The sequence below is a fragment of the Erythrolamprus reginae genome, chromosome Z, assembly GCF_031021105.1.
Source record: "Erythrolamprus reginae isolate rEryReg1 chromosome Z, rEryReg1.hap1, whole genome shotgun sequence".
Classification (NCBI taxonomy): Eukaryota; Metazoa; Chordata; class Lepidosauria; order Squamata; family Dipsadidae; genus Erythrolamprus; species Erythrolamprus reginae.
The window spans coordinates 93,250,773-93,271,499 of record NC_091963.1 but is presented as its reverse complement, the minus strand read 5'-3'; the positions used below and the strand labels follow the sequence as shown (position 1 = coordinate 93,271,499).

At 41.5% G+C, this 20,727-nt stretch overlaps 1 protein-coding gene across 3 annotated transcripts in view; it reads right to left on the bottom strand.

Moving 5' to 3' along the window:
* Positions 1-20,727, bottom strand: part of BRCA1 (BRCA1 DNA repair associated) — an 88,624-nt gene that overhangs the window by 23,851 nt on the left and 44,046 nt on the right. For all 3 annotated transcript variants that reach the window (XM_070727011.1, XM_070727010.1, XM_070727009.1), the window contains 4 exons: positions 20,086-20,174; positions 19,245-19,404; positions 9,788-9,921; positions 1,230-1,317 (listed from right to left, as the gene is read on the bottom strand). In XM_070727011.1, the coding sequence (XP_070583112.1) occupies positions 1,230-1,317; positions 9,788-9,921; positions 19,245-19,404; positions 20,086-20,174 (471 nt within the window). The remainder of the gene's footprint in view (positions 1-1,229; positions 1,318-9,787; positions 9,922-19,244; positions 19,405-20,085; positions 20,175-20,727) is intronic.

Below are 20,727 nucleotides of genomic sequence, written 5' to 3'. Positions count from 1 at the left end.
TGTTGACTGAGCATGTCCAGAGTATAGAAGGAGAAGGATGGGGGCTTTAGCCTGTGTTCTCCGTCTTTCTTGCTGTTGTTGGTGTTCGACTTAAGAACTTGTTATGAGTGCTCTTGTGACCATGCGGTCCTGAAGAAATACATGGTACTATAAATCTTTATTTTGAATGTATAAAGTTTATTTAAAATTCAGCAATATGCAGTCACTCATTTGTGAAGCTCCTGATTTCTGCACACATTGATATTTAGTTTTTTTGTGTTAAGTGTATTTTCTTTATATCACAGTGCCAGCCTTTGTACCTCTTTTCTATAAGCAGGTTCATTGTTCTGTTTCCTATCACTATCATATCATCCACAAATTTAATAATTGTGTTGGTGTTATAAAATGGGGGACAGTCATGTATATACAAGGAATAAAGGAAAGGGCTTAGCACACAACCATGGTGGTGGTGGTGGTTCGTGTGCTTAATATAAGAATGGAAGAATGATGAGATCCCATCCTTACTGACTGTGGCCTATCTGTCAAAAAATCCTTTACCCACAAACAAATCCTCTGATTTATATCCAAACTGAACATTTTAAGAAACAACCTGTTGGGTAGAATGGTGTTAAAGGCAGAACTATAATCCACAAATAACAGCCTTACATAAGTTTTTTATATTTGATTACCAGGATAATTTATTTGTTTTTGAGCTTTCTTTACCTAACTTTTCTAACTGATTTGTAGCTTTTGTTTGCAATCTAGATATAAATTCTAACATTGAATCACATTTTATTGTGTTTTGCTGCTACAATGTTCTGCTGAAAAAGAAAAAAAATATTTGCATATGAGTGTGAAAGAGGAAATGGAATCAAAACAAATCAACAAATCAAAACAAAACAGGAAATGTATGGATTTTAATTCAAGACTTCCAAACCGTTACAATTTTTAGGAGATATATTGACCAATATTTTTGTAATGAAACAGCTAGCCAGATGCTTCTGGGAGGAATATTAGCAGTGTATGATATAGTAAGAATGTTATGCTAATCACTATATCCAACATTTAACAAATAGAAAAATCACCTCTGAACATGAATGAGCAACAATGTAAAATAGAATTTGGAAGATCCTTATGAAAAATTTAAAATAGGCAAGAGTAGCTATTGCATATTATTAAATTAAGATCTCACAATCTTAAAGGTCTACCTATCTTCCCAATCAATCATGAGTTTTGTGTTTCTAACTCACCTGTTTTCATTATTAGATGGGTTGTTTGTTCAGTAATTCTATTAGACCAATTACTCTTAGTTTTCCGGGCAAATTTATGTACTAGGTCCTAGAAGAAAAGAAAAACTGAATTAGATTTAATTAGTTTTATTAGTACACTGGAGATTGCTGGCTTCTGAATGGAATTTTTCATGTACAGTGATACCTCGTCTTACGAACACCTCTTCATACGAACTTTTCGTGATACGAACCTGGGGTTTAAGATTTGTTTGCCTCGTCTTAAGAACCATTTTCATCTTACAAACCCGAGCCCAGATGCATGGCTCTCTTACAGCCGCAGGGATTCCCCTGCCTTGTAACTGTCACCACCAGGATTTCCCATTTGCTTGCCGCCCCCGCTGGGATTCCCCACCTCCTTTTGCTTGCAGCGCCAGTCCTGAGGAGGGGAATCCTGTCAACCCCTGGCAGCCCACCTCCTTGCTGGGGGGGGGGGGGAAGCCCAAGCGAAGGGCATCCAAGGTAGGGGAGCTGCTGCGCTGGGGTGGGTATTTTGGGCTCGGAGGTGGCTTGGCTCTCCCCCCCCCCGCGGAGGACTGGGCAAAAGCAGCAGCGGGGGGCTTTGCTGCTTTAAGGTGATGGGGCGACCCAGGGAGAGCCAGGGAGCCTTGTCTGAGGCCAAACTGCAGGTCCTTGCCAAGGCCGGGAATCCCCACCTCGGGACTGGCACTGCAAACAAAAGGAGGTGTGGAATCCCATTTCCCATTTGCTTGCTGCCCCCGCTGGGATTCCCTGCTTCCTTTTGCTTGCGGCTCTCCCTAGGTCGCCCTGTTGCCTTAAAGCAGTGAAGCCCCCCGCAGTACTGCATTCTAACCAGTGCGCCACCACGGCTCTTGTAGGATAAGTAAATATTTTACCCCTCCTGCTCTCAAATTGTAATGGTTATAATTAAATCCTTGAATTGGAAAGAGATGAATAATACCAAAAAGAAAAAGATGGCAAAGGTTAATAACTGGAGATGCTCTGGAATTCTGTTGCCACGTTTAAAATCTATTTCATTTACAGTCTATAATAATCCAAAATTAAGATACAGTAGAACCTCGACTTACAAATTTAATTGGTGCGGGAAGGAGGCTCGTAAGTCGAAAAGCTCGTATGATGAAACATTGTTTCCCATAGGAATCAATGGAAAAGCGATTAATGCGTGCAAGCCCAAAAATAAGAAACTGGCCGCCACCACCGAAGGAGGCTTGATCTTCCCGATCCTCCCCGCCCCTTTGCCATGCATGTCATCCGGCGGGGAAGGAGGGAGAGAGAAGCAGACGGGTAGCCGCCGCAGCGGAGGCCAAGTCTCGCTCCGGGCTGTGCCCCCTCCGAGCGCTAACCACCTGTCCCTGTCAGCGGCCCAGCCACCTTCACCCGCCCGGACAATTGCCAGAGGGGCTCCTCCGGAGGGGCTCTTCCGGAGGGGCGCACGGGGAAGGGCTTGAGCCGCCGCCTTCTCCTTTCCCCGTGGGAGCACCGCACCTCTTGTCTGCCCGGCCTGAGAGGCACAAAACCGGTGCTCATGCCGGGTGGCCCGCCTGGAACGCCAGCAATGCCGCCGGGCCGATTGCCGAGTGGGGGCGGGGCACGGAAGGAGGCGGAGGCGCCGCCGCACCGGCCCCCTCAGGCCTCTCCGTCTGGGATGGGGCTCCTCCGGAGGGATGCACGGGGGCTCCAGAGGAGCCCCATCCCGGGCAGAGCAGCCTTAGGGGGCCGGTGTGGCGGCGCCTTCGCCTCCTCCCGCGCCCCGCCCCCACTCGGCAATCGGCCCGGCGGCATTGCTGGCGTTCCAGGCGGGCCGCCCGGCATGAGCACCAGTTCCGTGCCTCTCAGGCCGGGCAGACAAGAGGTACAGCGCTCCCACGGGGAAAGGAGAAGGCGGCGGCTCAAGCCCTTCCCCGTGCGCCCCTCCAGAGGAGCCCCTCTGGCGGTTGTCCGGGCGGCTGAAGGTGGCTGGGCCGCTGACAGGGACAGGCGGTGAGCGCTCGTATCCCGAATTTGGACTCGTAAGTAGAACAGAAATATCTCTCCCCTCCTAGCTCGCATCTTGAAATGCTCGTATATAGAGCAGCTCGTATGTCGAGGTTCTACTGTATTAACATAACCTAGTACAGATTTTAGAAATAGGCAATTTAATTTAATTTATTAAATTTATAGGCCACCTAACTCTTGTCGGACTCTGGGCGGCAGTAGATGAGCCTGACTGGACATGAGCCATAATTATTGTAAGTCAAGGCAAAATCTAGAAGCACCTCCAGTGTGTGACTTAGTTTGGTTACAGGTGAAACAAATCAGGAGAGTTAAATGTCTTTTTTCAACTAATTTTCTACTTGTTCAATTCCATTCAGCACTTGCCTTTCAAAATGCATCCCTTCAAATATTTTGAATGGTTGATATTCAAACTATTGCTGAAAATAGGCATTGTAACCTTATCTGAATGCTTCTTCTCATCCAGTGGAACTAGCCTTCACAACGGGAGTTCCTCATCCAATTATCTTGAGGATTGAGTCAGTCAATTTGAATACTTGCTTGGATCTGCCTTAAAACCCCAGATCTGATGAATCTGAAGACTAGACTCGAATATGGCATGTTAGTGAAGGTACTTGTCTTGAGCCATGTCTCCTCCCTGAGGCTCTGTGTTAGGATAAAGTGAGTAGTAAAATGCAGAAGGAAGTAGAAGAACAGAAAGGGTGGAAACTGAAGGCTGGTTCCACCAGATGAGAAGAGGTGTTCAGGTAAGGTTACCATGCCTATTCTCCATCCTGAGGTGGGACCAGCCTTCACAATGGCATTTACCAAAGCAAAGGTCCCAAGGGTGGGGAAAGAGAGCTCCATCAGATTTACTGAGTGTCCACTACTTGATGCATAAGAGTCAACTCTGTAGTGACAAATAAACTGAGAAGGATGTGCCCAGGTGGCTGCCTGACAGATCTTGAGTGAAGCTTGCATGGCCCAGGCTGCAAATGTGGCTGCACACCTGGTCAAATGTTCTGTGATTCCTGAAGGGACTGGCAATGCGGCTAGCTTGTATGTTTTGGCGATAGTGTTCCTGATCCAGCGTTCTATGTAGACGAAGATACTCGGTTGCCCAGGGATTTGGGATCGAATCGTACAAAGAGAGCCTCCATTTTCCAGAAGCCCTTTGTGCGATTCAAATAGATTTTGAGCACTCTTTGTACATCTAACATATGCCAGCGCTTCTCCATTGGGTGAGATGGGTAAGCACAGAAGGAAGGAAGGATGAGTCTCTGAGAACGATGGAAGACCAAGTTCACCTTTTGTAGGAAGGGGGGATCAAGTCTGAGAGTCTCTTTATTGAGTTGGAAGACATAGCTGAGCGCTCCCAAATGTGTCTTGCTGACATAATGGCCACCAAGAATGCCACCTTTATGGATAAGGTGTTTCAACAATGCCTCCCGCAGTAGTTCATAGGGAGGCCCCGTAAAGGATGCCAACACTAGAGGAAGGTTCCAGGTGGGATAACAATATATTGCCGGTGGGTGTACATTCATAGTCACCCTGAGAAAATGGCAAATGGCTGGGAATTGAGAAAGTGATTTGCACTGGTAGCAGGACAAAACTGATGAAAGTGTTGGCACTTGCCTTCAAAGGGTGTTGGGGGACAGGTCTTTGTCAAGGCCATTGTTTAGGAACCTTAGAATTTTTGGAAGAGGGATACACACCGGAGATAGTTTGGTCTTAGTATACTGTTTGTAAAAGGTCTTCCATGTGGAGATATATATGCGATTGGTGGAAGGTCACTAAGACGCCTGGATGATGAAAATGACATCCTGCTCATAGTCCTGTCATGTTAGGTCGCACCTCTCAAACTCCATGCAGTCAGTTGCAACCAGACAGGATCTGGGTGAAGCAAGGCTGCCTGTGAGAGCATGTCCTCCAAAGGAGATAACCGTCACGGCTTAGCAATTGAGAGAGCTTGAAGGTTGGCAAACCATGCTCGCTGAGGCCAGAACGGGACCATCAGGATTAACTACGCTTGTTCCCTCTGGACCTTTTGCAGGAGGTCCGGTGTCACTGGAAGTGGTGGGAATGTGTACAAGAGACCTAGTGCCACAGGCTTCGTAAAGCATTCATCTATTCCCCGCCCTGGGAAGGGAAGTGAGAAAAGAACCTGGGAAGTTTTGTGTTGATGTGTGCCGTGAAGAGATCAACAAGAGGCCATCCAAAACGCTGGATGATCTGGTAAAATATTGCTGGAAGAAGCTGCCACTCTGCTTGGTCCACCCAGGAGCAGCCTGCTTGTGAGTTGCAGCTCCCTGATATGTGGTCCGAGATCAGCAATAGAACATGTCTCTCCATAGTTTCTTGGCTTCTGCCTGGAAGGATCTAGTTCGCGTGTCCCACTGCCGACTGATGTAAGCCTTTGTCAATGTACTGTCCATCAGGACCAGGACGTCGCATTGAGGTATAGGAATTGTTTTAAAGCTAGGTAAACCTCCTTCATCTTCAACCAGTTGACTGAATGGGAGGCTTTGTGAGAGGACCACTGACCTTGCGCCATTGCTCCCTGGATGTGGGCTCCCTATCCTGTCATCCGTAGTTACTATTCTGTGTGGAGTCCAGATGGAACTGCCTTTGGAGATGGCTGAGGAGTTCCACCAGGAGAGATATCTGCTCACCTGTGGAGGGAGCTGAACCCTTATGGGTGACGTGCCTTGTCCCTCTTTCTGAAAGGGTAAAAGGAACCATTGGAGTTCCCTTGCATGAAGGCAAGCCCAGGGGTTGATTGCGATGCAGGAGACCATTTTCCCTAATAAGGAAGATAGTCATTCTAGGGAGGTCTCCTGTTCAAGCAGCACTTGTGACACTGTCCGATACTGCCCTGCCATTCCAATGACAGACACACAGTGCATGTCATGGAGTTAATGACAGTTCTTAGGTGTTGGATGGTTGTAGAGGGTAAGAGGTGACACTTCTCCAAGTTTATGGAGAAGCCGTGGTTCTGGAGGAATCCTATGGTAAAGTCTAGATGCTATTGAGCGATCTCACCTGAAGGAGCATGAATAAGTATATCATCCAGGTAACAATGAATGCATACAGGAATGGTGCACAGTTGGGCCGCCAAAATTTTTACCCTGGGGGCTGAAGATAGCCCAAAGGGTAGAGCTCTATATTGAAAGTGTTTCTGATCATAACAAAATCTAAGAAAGAGTCTGTGAGGCTTGAAATGGGAACATGTAGATAAGCCTCTGTTAGGTCTAATGATGCCATAAAGTCACTCTTATGAATGAGAGCAATGATGGAGGAGAAAGAATGCATCTTGAATTTCTTGTAAATTAAATAGTGATTCAGTCTCTTTAGATCTAGGATCAGTCTCCATCCCCCTGATGCCTTGGGGACCACAAAGAGGATGGAATAGAATCCTCATTGTCTCTGCAGAACTGACTGAATGGCCTTGATTGAGATCAAATGCCTAATTGCCTCCTCCATCAATTTCCATTTGGAAGGAATAAGAGAAATTGAGTATTTAATTAAGGATAAGGGCGGAGGATAGAGGAATTCTAAACTTACCCAAGTGTCCTGGGTGGAATGGCAGAACCTGGCCAACCTGCCCCCAATTGGGACTTGGGAAGTGTTACCACCTACCCCTACAAATGGACCTACTATACTACACTGACCTGGGGCCCAGGAGAAGGACAAACCCTGGTCAGCTGCTCGAATGGGCCTGCGACTGTAGGTTGAGGATTTGGGATATCCTTTTTGAGTCACCGCTGGAAGAATCCTTCACTTATCATTTCTTTCCACTTTTCTTGATTGGTGCCATTGCTATTTTCCACTTGAGGTGAGAATATGCTTGCCATTTCTGGAGCCACTGCATATGTCTGGTCACCACTGAAGAAAACATGGTATTGTCAATGAAGCAAGTGGACTGAAGCGTGGAGTCTGCTAAGAACTGGACCGCAGTGAAGATCTTATTTAGGTTCTGTTGTGCTCTAACATTGGTGGAGGGAATATGTTCCTGTATCTGTTCTAGCCATAGGACAGCTGTGCGTGAGAAAAAGGAGGAAGTGGTAGAAGCCTTGATGGCCCACTCCGCAGATTGGTGAGTTTTGATTAAGGACTGTTTGATGTGTTTGTCTTCCACTTCCAAGATCTCCTCCACTTCATCTGGAATTGTTGTGGAAGAGTGTACACCACTAATTGGTATATCTACAACTGATACAAAAGGTAAATCAGAAAGGTTAGATGCCACATTAAAAAACCTTTTGTCCTGTGAGTTGGCGAGGGGGACCCAATGCTGGACCTGAGCCTTAACCTTCCACTGCATCCACAAAAAGTTGGGGAATACGTATAACATCCATCTCTGGCCATACTTCTTCATTGGTAGATGCCGATGAAGAAAAGGCAGGAACCTTAATACCAGCTGCAGCCTTGAATAACAAGGATTTAAACATGGAGGGAGAAAATAAGCCAGTCATAGCAGTTGAAGTGTGGATAGGCCTTCACCCTCTGACAGATTCCATCGGGAATCATTTTCATCCAGATTCTCCCCTTATTTATTTATTTATTTGATTGATTTCTATGCCGCTCTTCTCGAAGCGACTCAGATTTCTAAGAAAAGAGGTGTCTTCTGAGCTGTTTCTGCTGACTGTCCTGCATTTAGAGGGAGCCCCTATTTGCTCCTTGGAGGCTGAGAAAGAAGCGGAGCTAAGGGAGTGCCCCCTGAAAAGGATTGTAGACCAGCGGAGGGCCTGTTGCAGGACTTCTGCCATAAGAGAACGGATATTAGCTGGGTTCATGACTACTTGGAGGCTTGGTTGGGAAGCAGGCCGATAGTTAGGTGATTCCTGTTGTGGAATGGTCTGCAATGCTGCTCCCATCTGTGGTTCAGTGGTCCCCTTTGGGTCTAATCCTCCCTACAGATACCCTCAGGGACTTGGGAAATTTGTGGCATCCAGTGCTAGGGGGGCTCCTTCAACATCTGTTGCTTCCTGTCCCAGTCCTCCCTGGACAGGAAGCAACAGATGTTGAAGGAGACCTCCCCTGGGGGCTTTGGTCTTCTTGCAAATCCTTTTTTGTGGCGTCTCCCTTCTGCTTGCTCTGTGGCCCTAGATGCCCCCTTGCATGATCCTTGCAATAGGGAGGATGAAGGCTCTGAACAGGAGTGGACTGATCTGTTGAGGAGGCAATTCCTGTTTGGAAGAATCTCTACTTTCACCTTCCTTCCTGCCCCCCGCCTTGGAACTGAGGCCTTCAGATGATATGAAGGGGTGTGGCTCTGCCTTTTGAGATGCGCCCTGTTGCTCCACATGGTAGCTCTTAAGATGGCCACCCCCTATGAATCCACGTGTTCTAACGCTGGGCAATCTGTGGGCCAGTTTAAGCCTCTTTCTCGTTGCTCAGCCGCTCTCTTGCCCCCCTCTTCCCTTAGGCATCTGGCCTCCTGATTGGCTCCAAAATCTGAGGATATATGCTAGTGCTTATGCTGCCAGGAACCATTGGCCTTGCTGGGGCCGAGCCTGAACCATTCTCCTATGGCTGGATCCAGAAAAACTATTGGGTGCTGCAAGAAACTCCAGCGGTGCCCGCCACTGAGGAACAGCTGGGAGGGAGGATTGCGACTTTGGACTGGGCCTGAGGAAGCTCTTATTCGGGAGCGCTAGCTTCTTTCGGTCGGCCACATGGAAGAATCATGTGAGCTAAACAATAGTTGGGCACCATTTATTTATTGGATTTGTATTTATTGGATTTGTATGCCGCCCCTCTCTGTGGACTCTAGTGATTGACTCTAGTGATACCTGCAACTCTTCAACTGGAAGGAGGGGGATAACTACTGCGACCAACCACACCAGCTGCGCAGGCTAGATTATAGAGTTGCATGAGCTAGACAATGTTTGAGCACTGCAAATTGACTCTAGCTGTGCCCACAGCACTTTAGTTGGGGTTGGGCAGGGAATTGGGATTCCAGTAGTCGGGCACTTGCCTGAAAGTCGGTCAAGTTTGCTGAGTCCACCTTTCTCCAGAATCTAGATCTGACAGCTAGCTAGGAGCTGCGGTTAGCCCTGTTAAGGGCTGTTGAAATAAGAAGGGTTGAAAACAACTCTAAAATTAATTTAGAAATTTGGGAAGAATTACAGAGAGTAGGAACTAATCAGGGGTCAAAGAGAAGAAATTGAAACAGAAGAATGAAAGCAACACCAAAAGCCACTTCTATCCTCTTGAAGAATTGAGTCAGATCTGGGGTCTTAAGGCGGATACAAGCAAGTATTCAAATTGACTGACTCGATCCTCAAGATGATTGGACGAGGAAGTCCCATTCTGAAGGCTGGTTCCACCACAAGATGGAGAACCTGGTTGTTGAGAGGATTATGACTATATTATCTCTGCTTTTACTGTTGTATTGGGATTGTTATGATATATATGACCTCTGCTTTTATTGTTTTACACATTTTACAAAATAGCTACGAAAGCAGGCTTATCTTTAAAAGAATGCCTCCCACAAAATCTTAAAGCTCAGGAAAAAAATTAGATCTGTTGCTATGAAAAATCTACAAGCATTATTAGAGCATGCTTACCAATTCACTCTTATTTAAACCAGATGCCACCAGAGACATTTCTTGCCCTTCATTCAGAAGTAGATCATTCCTTTCACTTGGGGTTCTAGTATATGCCAAAGGAGGGACTGATTTTTCCAATACATAAGGCATTTCTAGAAAAGAAGATTTTTAAAAAACATGTTGATCTAATTAATGACATATTTTATATTTGACAACAGTGACTGTAACAAAATTATTATTTAACAAAAATAGATATTTAATATATATATTTTCTTCTTTTTTTTAGGGTGGCTTTATCTTTTGTCTATTTGGCATGCAGCTTAATATATGATCTACACAATATTCAAATTATAGTTCTAATTGTCAATCACATTTTAAAAGTAGAAAACGTCAAGTGATGCACCAAAGAGAATGAACGATAAAATAGAAAATAAAACGTGGAGCCCATATAAATCTTTGTGCTTCTTTATTCTACTTTCAAACAGTCTTAATATATATTGCTCAAAAAAATAAAGGGAACACTCAAATAATACAGATCTGAATGAAATATTCTCATTGAATACTTTGTTCTGTACAAAGTTGAATGTGCACAACAGCATGTGAAATTGATTGTCAATCAGTGTTGCTTCCTAAGTGGACAGTTTAATTTCACAGAAGTTTGATTTATTTGAAGTTATTTTGTGCAGTTTAAGTGTTGCCTTTATTTTTTTGAGAAGTGTATTTCCTCTCTCCAAAATAAAATTAAAAAGAAGCAAAAGACTTTAAACTAACCAAGAGAACAAACTGTAATTTGTAATCAAGCTGCCAACAAATACAAATAAGAGCTATGTTAATTATGTTGTATTCAGTTTATTCCGGGGTACAAAGGAAACTAATTGATTGATTTCACTAATTTAATTATTTCAGATCTATTACCGTATTTTCCGGCATATAAGAAGACTTTTTAACCCCTGAAAATCTTTTCCAAAGTGGGGGGTCGTCTTATACGCCGGATATAGGACAGTGATGGCGAACCTATGACACGCGTGTCAGCACTGACACGCGTAGCCATTTTCGGTGACACGCGGCGCCGATATTTGCGATGGCTGGGAGGGGCGAGAACACCGCCTCCCAGCTGGGCGAGCCTGAGCGGAGCGCAGGCTCGCCCACACACTGCCTTTGGCAGCACATGCATGCCTTTCCGGCCGGGGGAAGAATCGCCCCGGCCGGACGTCAGTTTCAGCTGGGGGGGGGGGCGAGAACACCGCCTCCCAGCTGGGCGAGCCTGAGCGGAGCGCAGGCTCGCCCACATGCTGCCTTTGGCAGCACATGCATGCCTGTCCGGCCAGGGGAAGAATCGCCCCGGCCGGACGTCAGTTTCAGCTGGTGGGAGGGCGGCGGCAGCGGGAGGGCGGCGCGCAGCGGGAGAGTGATGGCAGCAGGCAGGAGAGAGAGAGAAAGAGAGAGGGAGGGCAGAAAGAGAAAGAAAGAGATAGCAAGAGAGGGAGAGAGAGAAAGAGAGAGGGAGAGAAAGAGATGGCAAGAGAGGGAGAGAGAGAGGGAGAGAGGGGAGACAGAAAGAGAGAGAAAGAGATAGTAAGAGAAGGAGAGAGGGGGAGAGAAAGAGAGAAAGCAAAAAAAAAAAGAGAGAAAGAGAGATAGCAAGAGAGAAAGAGAGGGAGAGAGAGGGGGACAGAGAAAGACTTTGATCATTTCCCCAGGTATTTTTGTACCTACTTGACCAACATTATTAGTGGTTGCAAAATTGAATGTATGAACTTGTTCATTTCAATAAAAAGAGCCAGGGAAATGATTGAATGTTAAACTGGATGCATTTATTTCTGCCTGTTTGTATTTGTTCTTATGTTTAACCATTGAAAATGTACTTTTCCTCCAAAAAGAATCATCTTTCCATATTTCTTAGGCAACATTTTAAAATAACTTTAAAAGCTGAGGTCATATTATTCACCCTGCTCTGTATCATAGCACACTGCACAGTAGTGAAAATAGCCAGGTTCACCTTTTTGTGTTGACAAATTATGATGAGTTATAATAATAAACTTAATTGTGGTGAGGAGAAATATGAGAGGCAGACAAGACAGATAGACAGAGACATATGGAGAGATAGACAGAAGAGTGCTCCCACTTGGCTCTCTCTCTCTAAATAATTCATTCATAATTTTAACAATAAGATCTTCATCATTAGTAATTAAAATATTGTGTTATCATGTTCAGAAATGATTTTTTTCTCAATGCAAGTACATCATAGACCTAGACTCAGTTTTTGACAGTCAGAAGAGGGGTAGTCTTATACGGCGAGTATATCTCAAATTCTATATTTTAACTGGAAAAGTTAGGGGGTCGTCTTATACACCCAGTCGTCTTATACGCCGGAAAATACGGTATTTAAAGCAATCAAAGGAACTGGCTTTGATTGGATTTGGAGATCCTAAAAAAACAAGCATCTGTAAGGTTGTTCCAGAAAAGTGAATGTATTTTTACATTATTATAATTAATATATTTTTCTCACAGCAAATAAGATTCTTTCTGGATATAAATTCTTCAAACCCAGAAAATAATATTGCAGATTCACTATATGGGAGGTATTAATAAATGGACATACCGGTATATAAATAACATATAAGTATAAAGATCAAAGAGCCCCAAAACTGCAAACGTTTTTGCAATTTATGATAAATAATATATTTATGTTCTTAAAATATATGCTATATAAAGAATTATGAAATACCTGGCTTGGGATGGCATGCATATCTCTGGAGAAAAGGCTCAAAAATCATACTCTGACTTTAAACAGCATTTACTTAGGAGGTCATTGATAGATACACGGCAAAGAACCAAAAAGAAATATTATCCACAGTGAAGGCAATTATATACCCTAATTTGATAGACCTCCACAAAAACTATAAAATATAGCGATATTTTGGACCCCCTCTGGAGAGCTGAAGAGAGGAATTAGACAGACAAAACATCAAAATTGACTGGTAGCCATACATGCAAATTAAATCAAGATATTAAAAAGATAGAGAAGGAACAGGTATTGATAGAAACATATACCCATTGGACAAAATTCTCTTGGGACCAGATGAAAAGATAATATTTAAAATATACAAATATCTATTAGAAACAGATAAAATAGAAGAAACAGTCAAAGAACTAATGATAGATCGGGCTAAGAACACAGGACCTAGTATTCATAAGGCAGACTGGGAGAAGACCTGGGAAATCATGAAATCCGCGGCTTTTAAATAAAATTACTATAAGATGTTCTATAGATGGTATTTGGCTCCCTCCAGATTAGCAAAAATTTACCGAATCTGAATCAGACTTGTTGGAAATGCAACAAAGAAATAGACATTTTCTTTCATTTGTGGTGGGTGTGCCCGAAGGCAAAAAGATTTTGGAAAAAAATTAATAAGTGGCTATTGCAGATTAGCAAAATAGATATAGAATTAACCCCGGAATATATGCTCCTAGTAAGAAGAATGAAAAAATATCCCTCCAAAATACAATATCCATATAAGACCCATATTATCATGGCTGCACGAATATCTTATGCACAACTTTGGAAAAACAAAGAGATTCCACCAGAACATAACACCATAGAAAAAATTTATAGATGTGCAGAAATGGATAGGATGACTTTAGAGATCAAGGGAAAGAGCAACTCAGAGTTCTATGAAATTTAGAATTATTGGTACAATTGGATTGGTAACAAAGGTAAAAATAGTAATAAAATGTGAAAGGATGTTTTAAAAGGAATACATAAATATGCAATGTAAAATGTACATATGAATGAGATAACAAATGTAACAAATATAATATTATCAAATTAATAAATAATAATTAATTAAATTATCAAAATGTCATTCTTTTTTTGATTGTTTTAAAATTTGGAAAATTAATTAACATTATGTTTATGTTTTAAACATTATGTTTTTTTAAAAATCTGGCTTATTCAAGAACAAGCAGCATTCCAGTACACACTACTAATTAATTTCCTCCTACCTGGCCATTACAGCAAAGAAATGAAGCAGTTGCAGTTATAGTTCCCTTAACAGTTTTATAAGAATTAGGAATGCTAGCTTCCTTTTTCTCTAGATTAAACAATTATTACTATTTAAATAAAATAAATGCTGATTTACGTCCCCAGTATAGAGTAAAAAATTTCCTTTGATTTTCAGAAAATTATAAACTGACTCAAATCCATTACATTACATACTTAATTGGGTAAATGGGAGGATTAATGGGTAATAGAAACATCAATGATCCTGATCTCAAAATATTATATGTAATACAAACCAAAGCTAGTGATTGCACAAGCTTAAATTAATTTCACCTAGACAGGCCGTAGAATTGCTGACTGAGAATGGGGATTACAAACTCTTAATTTTATTTGAGATTGAGATTGAATTAAAATTTTCCCAAGGTGGATTGCAAAACATAGTATCTCTAAGTATTTCACATCTAAGGCGAGTCTACTTTTCATCGGAATGTTCTCATCCTAGAGATTACAGGGATTTCAGCACAATGTGGTAATCTATTGAGCAGAATCTTTTGAAAGAATTCAATTGTGCTAATAATTCTGATCCACCTTGTTTATGTAAATGGTGCTTTTCTAGAAAACCTGGAAGCAACTATTTTGTTTGCATTCATATTTTCAATCTGGTTCTCTTGGCAGCATCCTAGAGAGACTTGAAACTGACAAGAGATTTGTGCTTGTTCACCTGAACTATCTTTCTGTAGGCTCTCATGTCTATTAACTACAAATTTTCTACTTCAATGAAATGTCAAAAGTTATAAGCCCCTGGAATCTCACTATTGTACATTTTGTTGTTCCATGAAACATAATTGACTTTTCTAATGATACGATAATTAAATTTTGATATTCTTTGTGTAGAAGCACAGTTCAAAAGAATTGCAAAGAAAAATCCTGGAACAAATTCATTTCTTGGGCCAAACTAGTTTATTTCCCTCAACTAGCTAATACACCACCACAGCAATGCAATAGAAATCCATTTTAAAATCACTGCCATGGCAACAGAACTCTGAATTAATATTCATAAACTCCACTAGTAACAAAACAAAATTAACTCTATAATTCATCAGTAACAATCTATACCTTGGTTGTATATTGCACAGAAGACATATGTTTAAATAAAATAAATAAATAAAAGAGTACAAATAAAATAAAAATAGAGATGGTTCGGTGGCCCTCAATTCTGTAGTCATTTGCAAAAACGAACTCAGCAAACAAAAATTCATTTATATTTGTTGTGAGTGCTCCTTGTCCAACTCTGGTAATGATAGATTCTGAGGAGGATGAGCCAGGCCCATCTTGGTACCCTGGGCCAGTGGTGTTGCCAGCTGATGCAGAGAGGGAGAATGAGGGAGAAATAGACCTGGATGAACCTGAAGGACCACCATAGGTGAGATATGCCAATGACAGTAGAGTCTGACTTAGAGGAGGAGGAGGAGGTGAAGAAGGAGGAAGATCAGGAGCCTTTGTTAGATACCTGCTTTAGAAGACTAAGAAAAAGACAAGAATACTTGTATGGAAAAAGGAAGTAGTCTGTAGCTTGTAACTCTAGGGAATTGTTGACCACTCCCTATAGGCATTTAAGGGTAGCGTATGGGTAATTTGGGATGGAGTTTCAACATTTTGCAATGGAGACAGATGCCATTTGAGGTTTCAGCCAGATGTTCAGCCAACTGTTATTTTCTTGCTAAAATCCATGGAGTAAAAGCGCCCTGTCTGCGGAGATGCTGGGAAGCAGTAAAAGTAAGTCTGTGAAACTGGAGACTCCTTGTCTCATGAAGGAATTCGCAAGTAGCTTTGATCTTTGGCAGCAGTCTAGTCGCGGAACTGTTATCTTTAAAGACTCTCACTGAGCAGCTGCCAAGTTGAACTCACATGCCTGAATTTGGCTTGTATAAATGAGATTTTCTATATAAACAGATTGATTTGAAATATCAGCACGTAGTTTCCTCCTTTGTTCTCAACTGCCAAAGGCCCAGAATAGAACAAACCTATAAACTCTATTAACAGAAATAACTCCAACCCCAAAAGACTTTGCTCAAGGCCTGACATATCCATATTACAGCGAATCCAATTCCGTGGACTCCGAGCAAATCGCAAAAAACGTCAAGACCAAGGACAAACCAACCTGTACATCAACTACTGTGCTGGCTGCATCAAAATTAAGACCCTCAATCCACCATCCAACCTTCAAACTACCATCACCCCAAACCATCCTTAACTTCCAATCCACCTTCAACAAAACCAACCCCCCATAAACCAAAACTAGATATGCATGCCCCTTACTTCCTCAATATCAACCACTGCTAATCTTAAATGCAAACTAATGAATTTAAGAAGCTTCATTAATAAAATACCTGAACTCCTTCTCTTACAAAAAACTGCTAAGTTCGACATTATATTTATCTGCGTAATATGGCAAAACACATCCCTTCCCGACTCCATTATCAAAGGAAGAGACTATCGTGTTCACCGATCTGATCACAAAACCCATAGAATGTACAACTGAACCTATACATTAAACCCTTTGCAACCAGTCTAGGGCTAGATCAATTAGTTACAGACAGTACTAGACTCAACAATTGTCTTGATGTAATCTTCTGCAACAGTTTACACTCAATTTACAGGATACAAATAAAAGAACCCTTTTCCAACAGTGACCATAGCATGATTGACTTTTGTCTCAATATATGTTCTTACAGAAATCACCTTGACGATGGGATAACCAATTTCAACTTTAAAAAAGCCAACTATGATATCATAGATGCTCTCATCTCTTGATTGGCATACACTGGCGGTAATACTGCCAAAGACTACTATGATATATTTTCGCTTGAAATCCAAAGAGTCATTAAATTATGACTTTATTACCACTAATAATCACTAAAACCAAGAAAAATAAATTACCCATAACAATAAGTACGATCCAATCCCAAAAAAGATCTTTTTGGTGAAAAAATAAAACAGACTAGGTTGCAAAGTAACATTGAAAATTGCAGATCAATCTCTTTGGTTTGTGTCACTTGCAAAGTCATGGAATCAATCATAAACCAATCCATTACACTCCACTTAGAAAATAATAACCTACTCTCCATTATCCTGTAATCCACAACTCTTACACTGCAAAAACATATGGGCCACTCAGGTTGATTAGGGTAAAACAACAGATGCAATTTACATAAACTTTTGTAAAGCCTTTAATTCAGTAATACATGACAAACTACTTCTGGAACTAAACTCCTATGGCATCTCTGGACCACTACATGATTGGATAACCACATTTCTGTCTAAGACAACAAGTTGTCAAAATAGGGATTGCCATATCAAATCCTGCTCCTATCAATAGTAGTGTCCCTCAAGGCAGTGTTCTAGGACCAACACTCTTCATACTATACATAAACAATTTTTGTGATCATATTATAAGCAACTGTGTTCTCTTTGCTGATTATATTAAACTACTACCGACAATGCTGCTATCCTTCAAATGACCTTGACCAAGTAGCAGAATGGTCAAATAACTGACAACTTCAAATTTCAACCAACAAATGCTCTGTCTTATACATTGGCAAAAAGAATCAGAATACAAAATACAAACTTGGAGTACAAAATGAACTTGTAGATGACCCTCATTCTGTCAAAGATTTTGGAGTACTCATATCCAATGACCTAAGTGCTAGAGCCCACTGCAACAACACTGCCAAAAAAGCACTAAGAGTTATTAATCTAATCTTATGTAGCTTCTCCTCTGGCAATATTACACTGCTAACCAGAGTTTACAAAACATTTGTTAGACCAATTCTGGAATACAGCTCACTGTCTGGAACCCACATTGCATATCAGACAGTAATACAATCAAGAGAGTCCAGAAATATTTCACAAGAAGAATCCTTTACTCCTCCACTCACAACAAAATACCTTATACCACCAGACTTGGAATACTGGAATTAGACAATTTACAACTACGTCACCTCCGATCTGATCTAAATGTAGTTCATAAAATCATATACAAAAATGTTCTTCCTATTAAAGACTTCTTCACCTTCAACTGCAGCATTACACAAGCACATAATAGATTCAAACTAAATGTAAACCGCTCCAAACTCGACTGCAGAAAATATGACTTCGGCAATAGAATGATCAATGCCTGGAATGCACTACCTGTCTCTGTGGTTTCTTCCCCAAACCCCAAAAACTTTAATCTTAGATTGTCTACAGTCAACCTCTCCCTGTTTTTAAGAGGTCTGTAAGGGGTGTGCATAAGTGCACCATTGTACCTATTGTCCTCTTTTATTGTTACTTTTTACTTACGTTTATACAAACTATTACTATCCTATATATGTTTGACAAACAAACAAACTGTCAGAAGAAAATAGAGAGCACCTACAATGGATTGCTCCTCTCAGCTTTGAGTCAATTTCTAGTGAATGCTTGAATCCAGTGATACCTCATCTTACAAACGCCTCGTCATACAAACTTTTCAAGATACAAACCCGGGGTTTAAGATTTTTTCGCCTCTTCTTACAAACTATTTTCACTTTACAAACCCACTGCCGCCGCTGGGATACCCCACCTCCGGACTTCCATTGCCAGCGAAGCACCCATTTTTGCACTGCTGGGATTCCCCTGAGGCTCCCCTCCATGGGAAACCCCACCTCCGGACTTCCGTGTTTTTGTGATGCTGCAGGGGAGTCCCAGCAGGGGAAACCCAGCAGCGCAAAAACGGGCGCTTCACTGGCAACGGAAGTCTAGAGGTGGGGTTTTCCAGTAAGGGGAGCCTCAGCAAAATTGCAGCATCGCAAAAACACAGAGGTCCGAAGGTGGGGTTTCGAGAACTTTGGTATTATTGCGATGCTGCGATTTCATTGATGCTCTCTTCGCTGGGAAACCCCACCTCTGGACTTCCATTGCCAGCGAACCACCCATTTTTGCGATGCTGGGATTTCCCTGCTGGGATTCCCTTGCAGCATCACAAAAACACGGAAGTCTGGAGGTGGGGTTTCCCTTGGAGGGGAGCCTCAGGGGAATCCCAGCAGTGCAAAAACGGGCATGTCAGCTGGCAAAAGGGGTGAATTTTGGGCTTGTACGCATTAATCGCTTTTCCATTGATTCCTATGGGAAACATTGTTTCGCCTACAAACTTTTCACCTTAAGAACCTCGTCCCGGAACCAATTAAGTTTGTAAGACAAGGTATAACTGTACAGCATATACTTAATCCAGCAAATAATTGAGGATATAATATTTCTCGGAGTATAAAAACAGGATTAATGTATGAAATGCATTCATTCAATATTGTATGCATTTTATACATAAATTCATAATAGGGTATTCTGCTTAAAAGTGAACTACTTTCTTAATGTTTTATCAGTGGGAAGACATTTTTAAATTCTCAGGAATATTGTTTTTGAAATAAAAGCAGTTTCAGAACACTGCCAACTCACCTATTCTTGTTTCTGTCTGCTCTCTTTTGAAATAATTTCTCTCTCTTTCCGGTAATCCTCTTTCAGAGCCAACACTCTGGCTTCCCTTTTTGAGGACAGCTTCAATGATAGCCATCTTCTGCTGCAGTTGCTTTAAGTTATTTTGCATAGCATTCCTTTGCTACAAACAGAAAAGAACAGAAGATAGGCTTGTCTCAGACAACTTTTTATCAATGAACAGAGAAATACCGTTAACTTATCTGAACGGTCTTCTCAATGCGCTGCATGGAGAGTCCAACATGGATTCAACTCTAGTTTGTTGCTAAGGACTGATTTTTAAATATATTCAAATTAGATAGTGCCCTCTAGATGCCTAGCTCCTAAACAGGAGCATTTTTGCCTACCCCCAGCCCCCAGGAGCTCTCTGCAGGCGGGGGGCAGGGCTTCAGGACAGCAAAAATGGTTGCATTCATTGTATGAAATGCACTGGTATTTCCAACCTCTTTTGGGGTGGGAGGGGAAAGTGCATCTTATACTTCAAAAAATATAAGAGAAAAGATCCAATAAGAATTGTTAAGGAAAAACATAGCTGAACCAAAAGTAAAAGCATCTTTTTTTTCTTTATCTTCCCCAAATTTGAATGTGATGGTTATGTACTCTTTTTTATCAACTCTAACAAACTAAACCTTTGTATTATCACCTAAATGAGTTTTCAAGCCTTTCATAATTTTAGGTAATCCTTCTCAAATTACTCACAATTATTGCAAACTCTTCCTTATAAAGTAGCATCTAACTAATTTTATGTTATCATTCACATAAATTAGGTCATCACATTTATGTTTGAAAACATATAATCTCATACCTGTGTGTTGAGAATTTCACCTTGGGAAAATTGACCTAATGAATCTTCCAGAGTGGTTGCTTCACTGGCACAGGACATCAATTCTGCACCTTACAGAAACAAAATGTTTTACAGAGAGTAAGAGAGAGCAAACAATTACTGGGAAGATTTGGAGGCAGGAAGCTCTTTAAAGAATAATATGAGGAAGTTAAGAAACCAGAGAACTCTATAGATTTTTTTTCAGCATCTGAATTTAGACCACATAGATATACAATCAATAAAGCATCCTATATGATAGGCAGCAGTTTGGATATTGAGGTTACTTGATGTTAGGCAAATAATGAAAAATAAAATGAAATTAATAAAAATATGAGAAGGAAATTGAGCAGAACTCCAAAGAAGCAATGTTTCTCTAAGCTATACCTTTTTTTATGAGTGGTATCAACCTATGAGGATTTGATTTTATTAAAATAATTTCAAGTCTGATTTAGAAAGACTAATACAGCAGAGACCCAGATAGCCATTTTGTCCAAAATTTAACATGGTTTGATTTACCCATTATGCTAAGCCACTTGATATATCTGTAGCTTAGTATGTAAACAGCAATGTGCTGCTGTTTTTAAAAAAATATTTCAAACCTATGGCCGGGTCATGATCCACCCT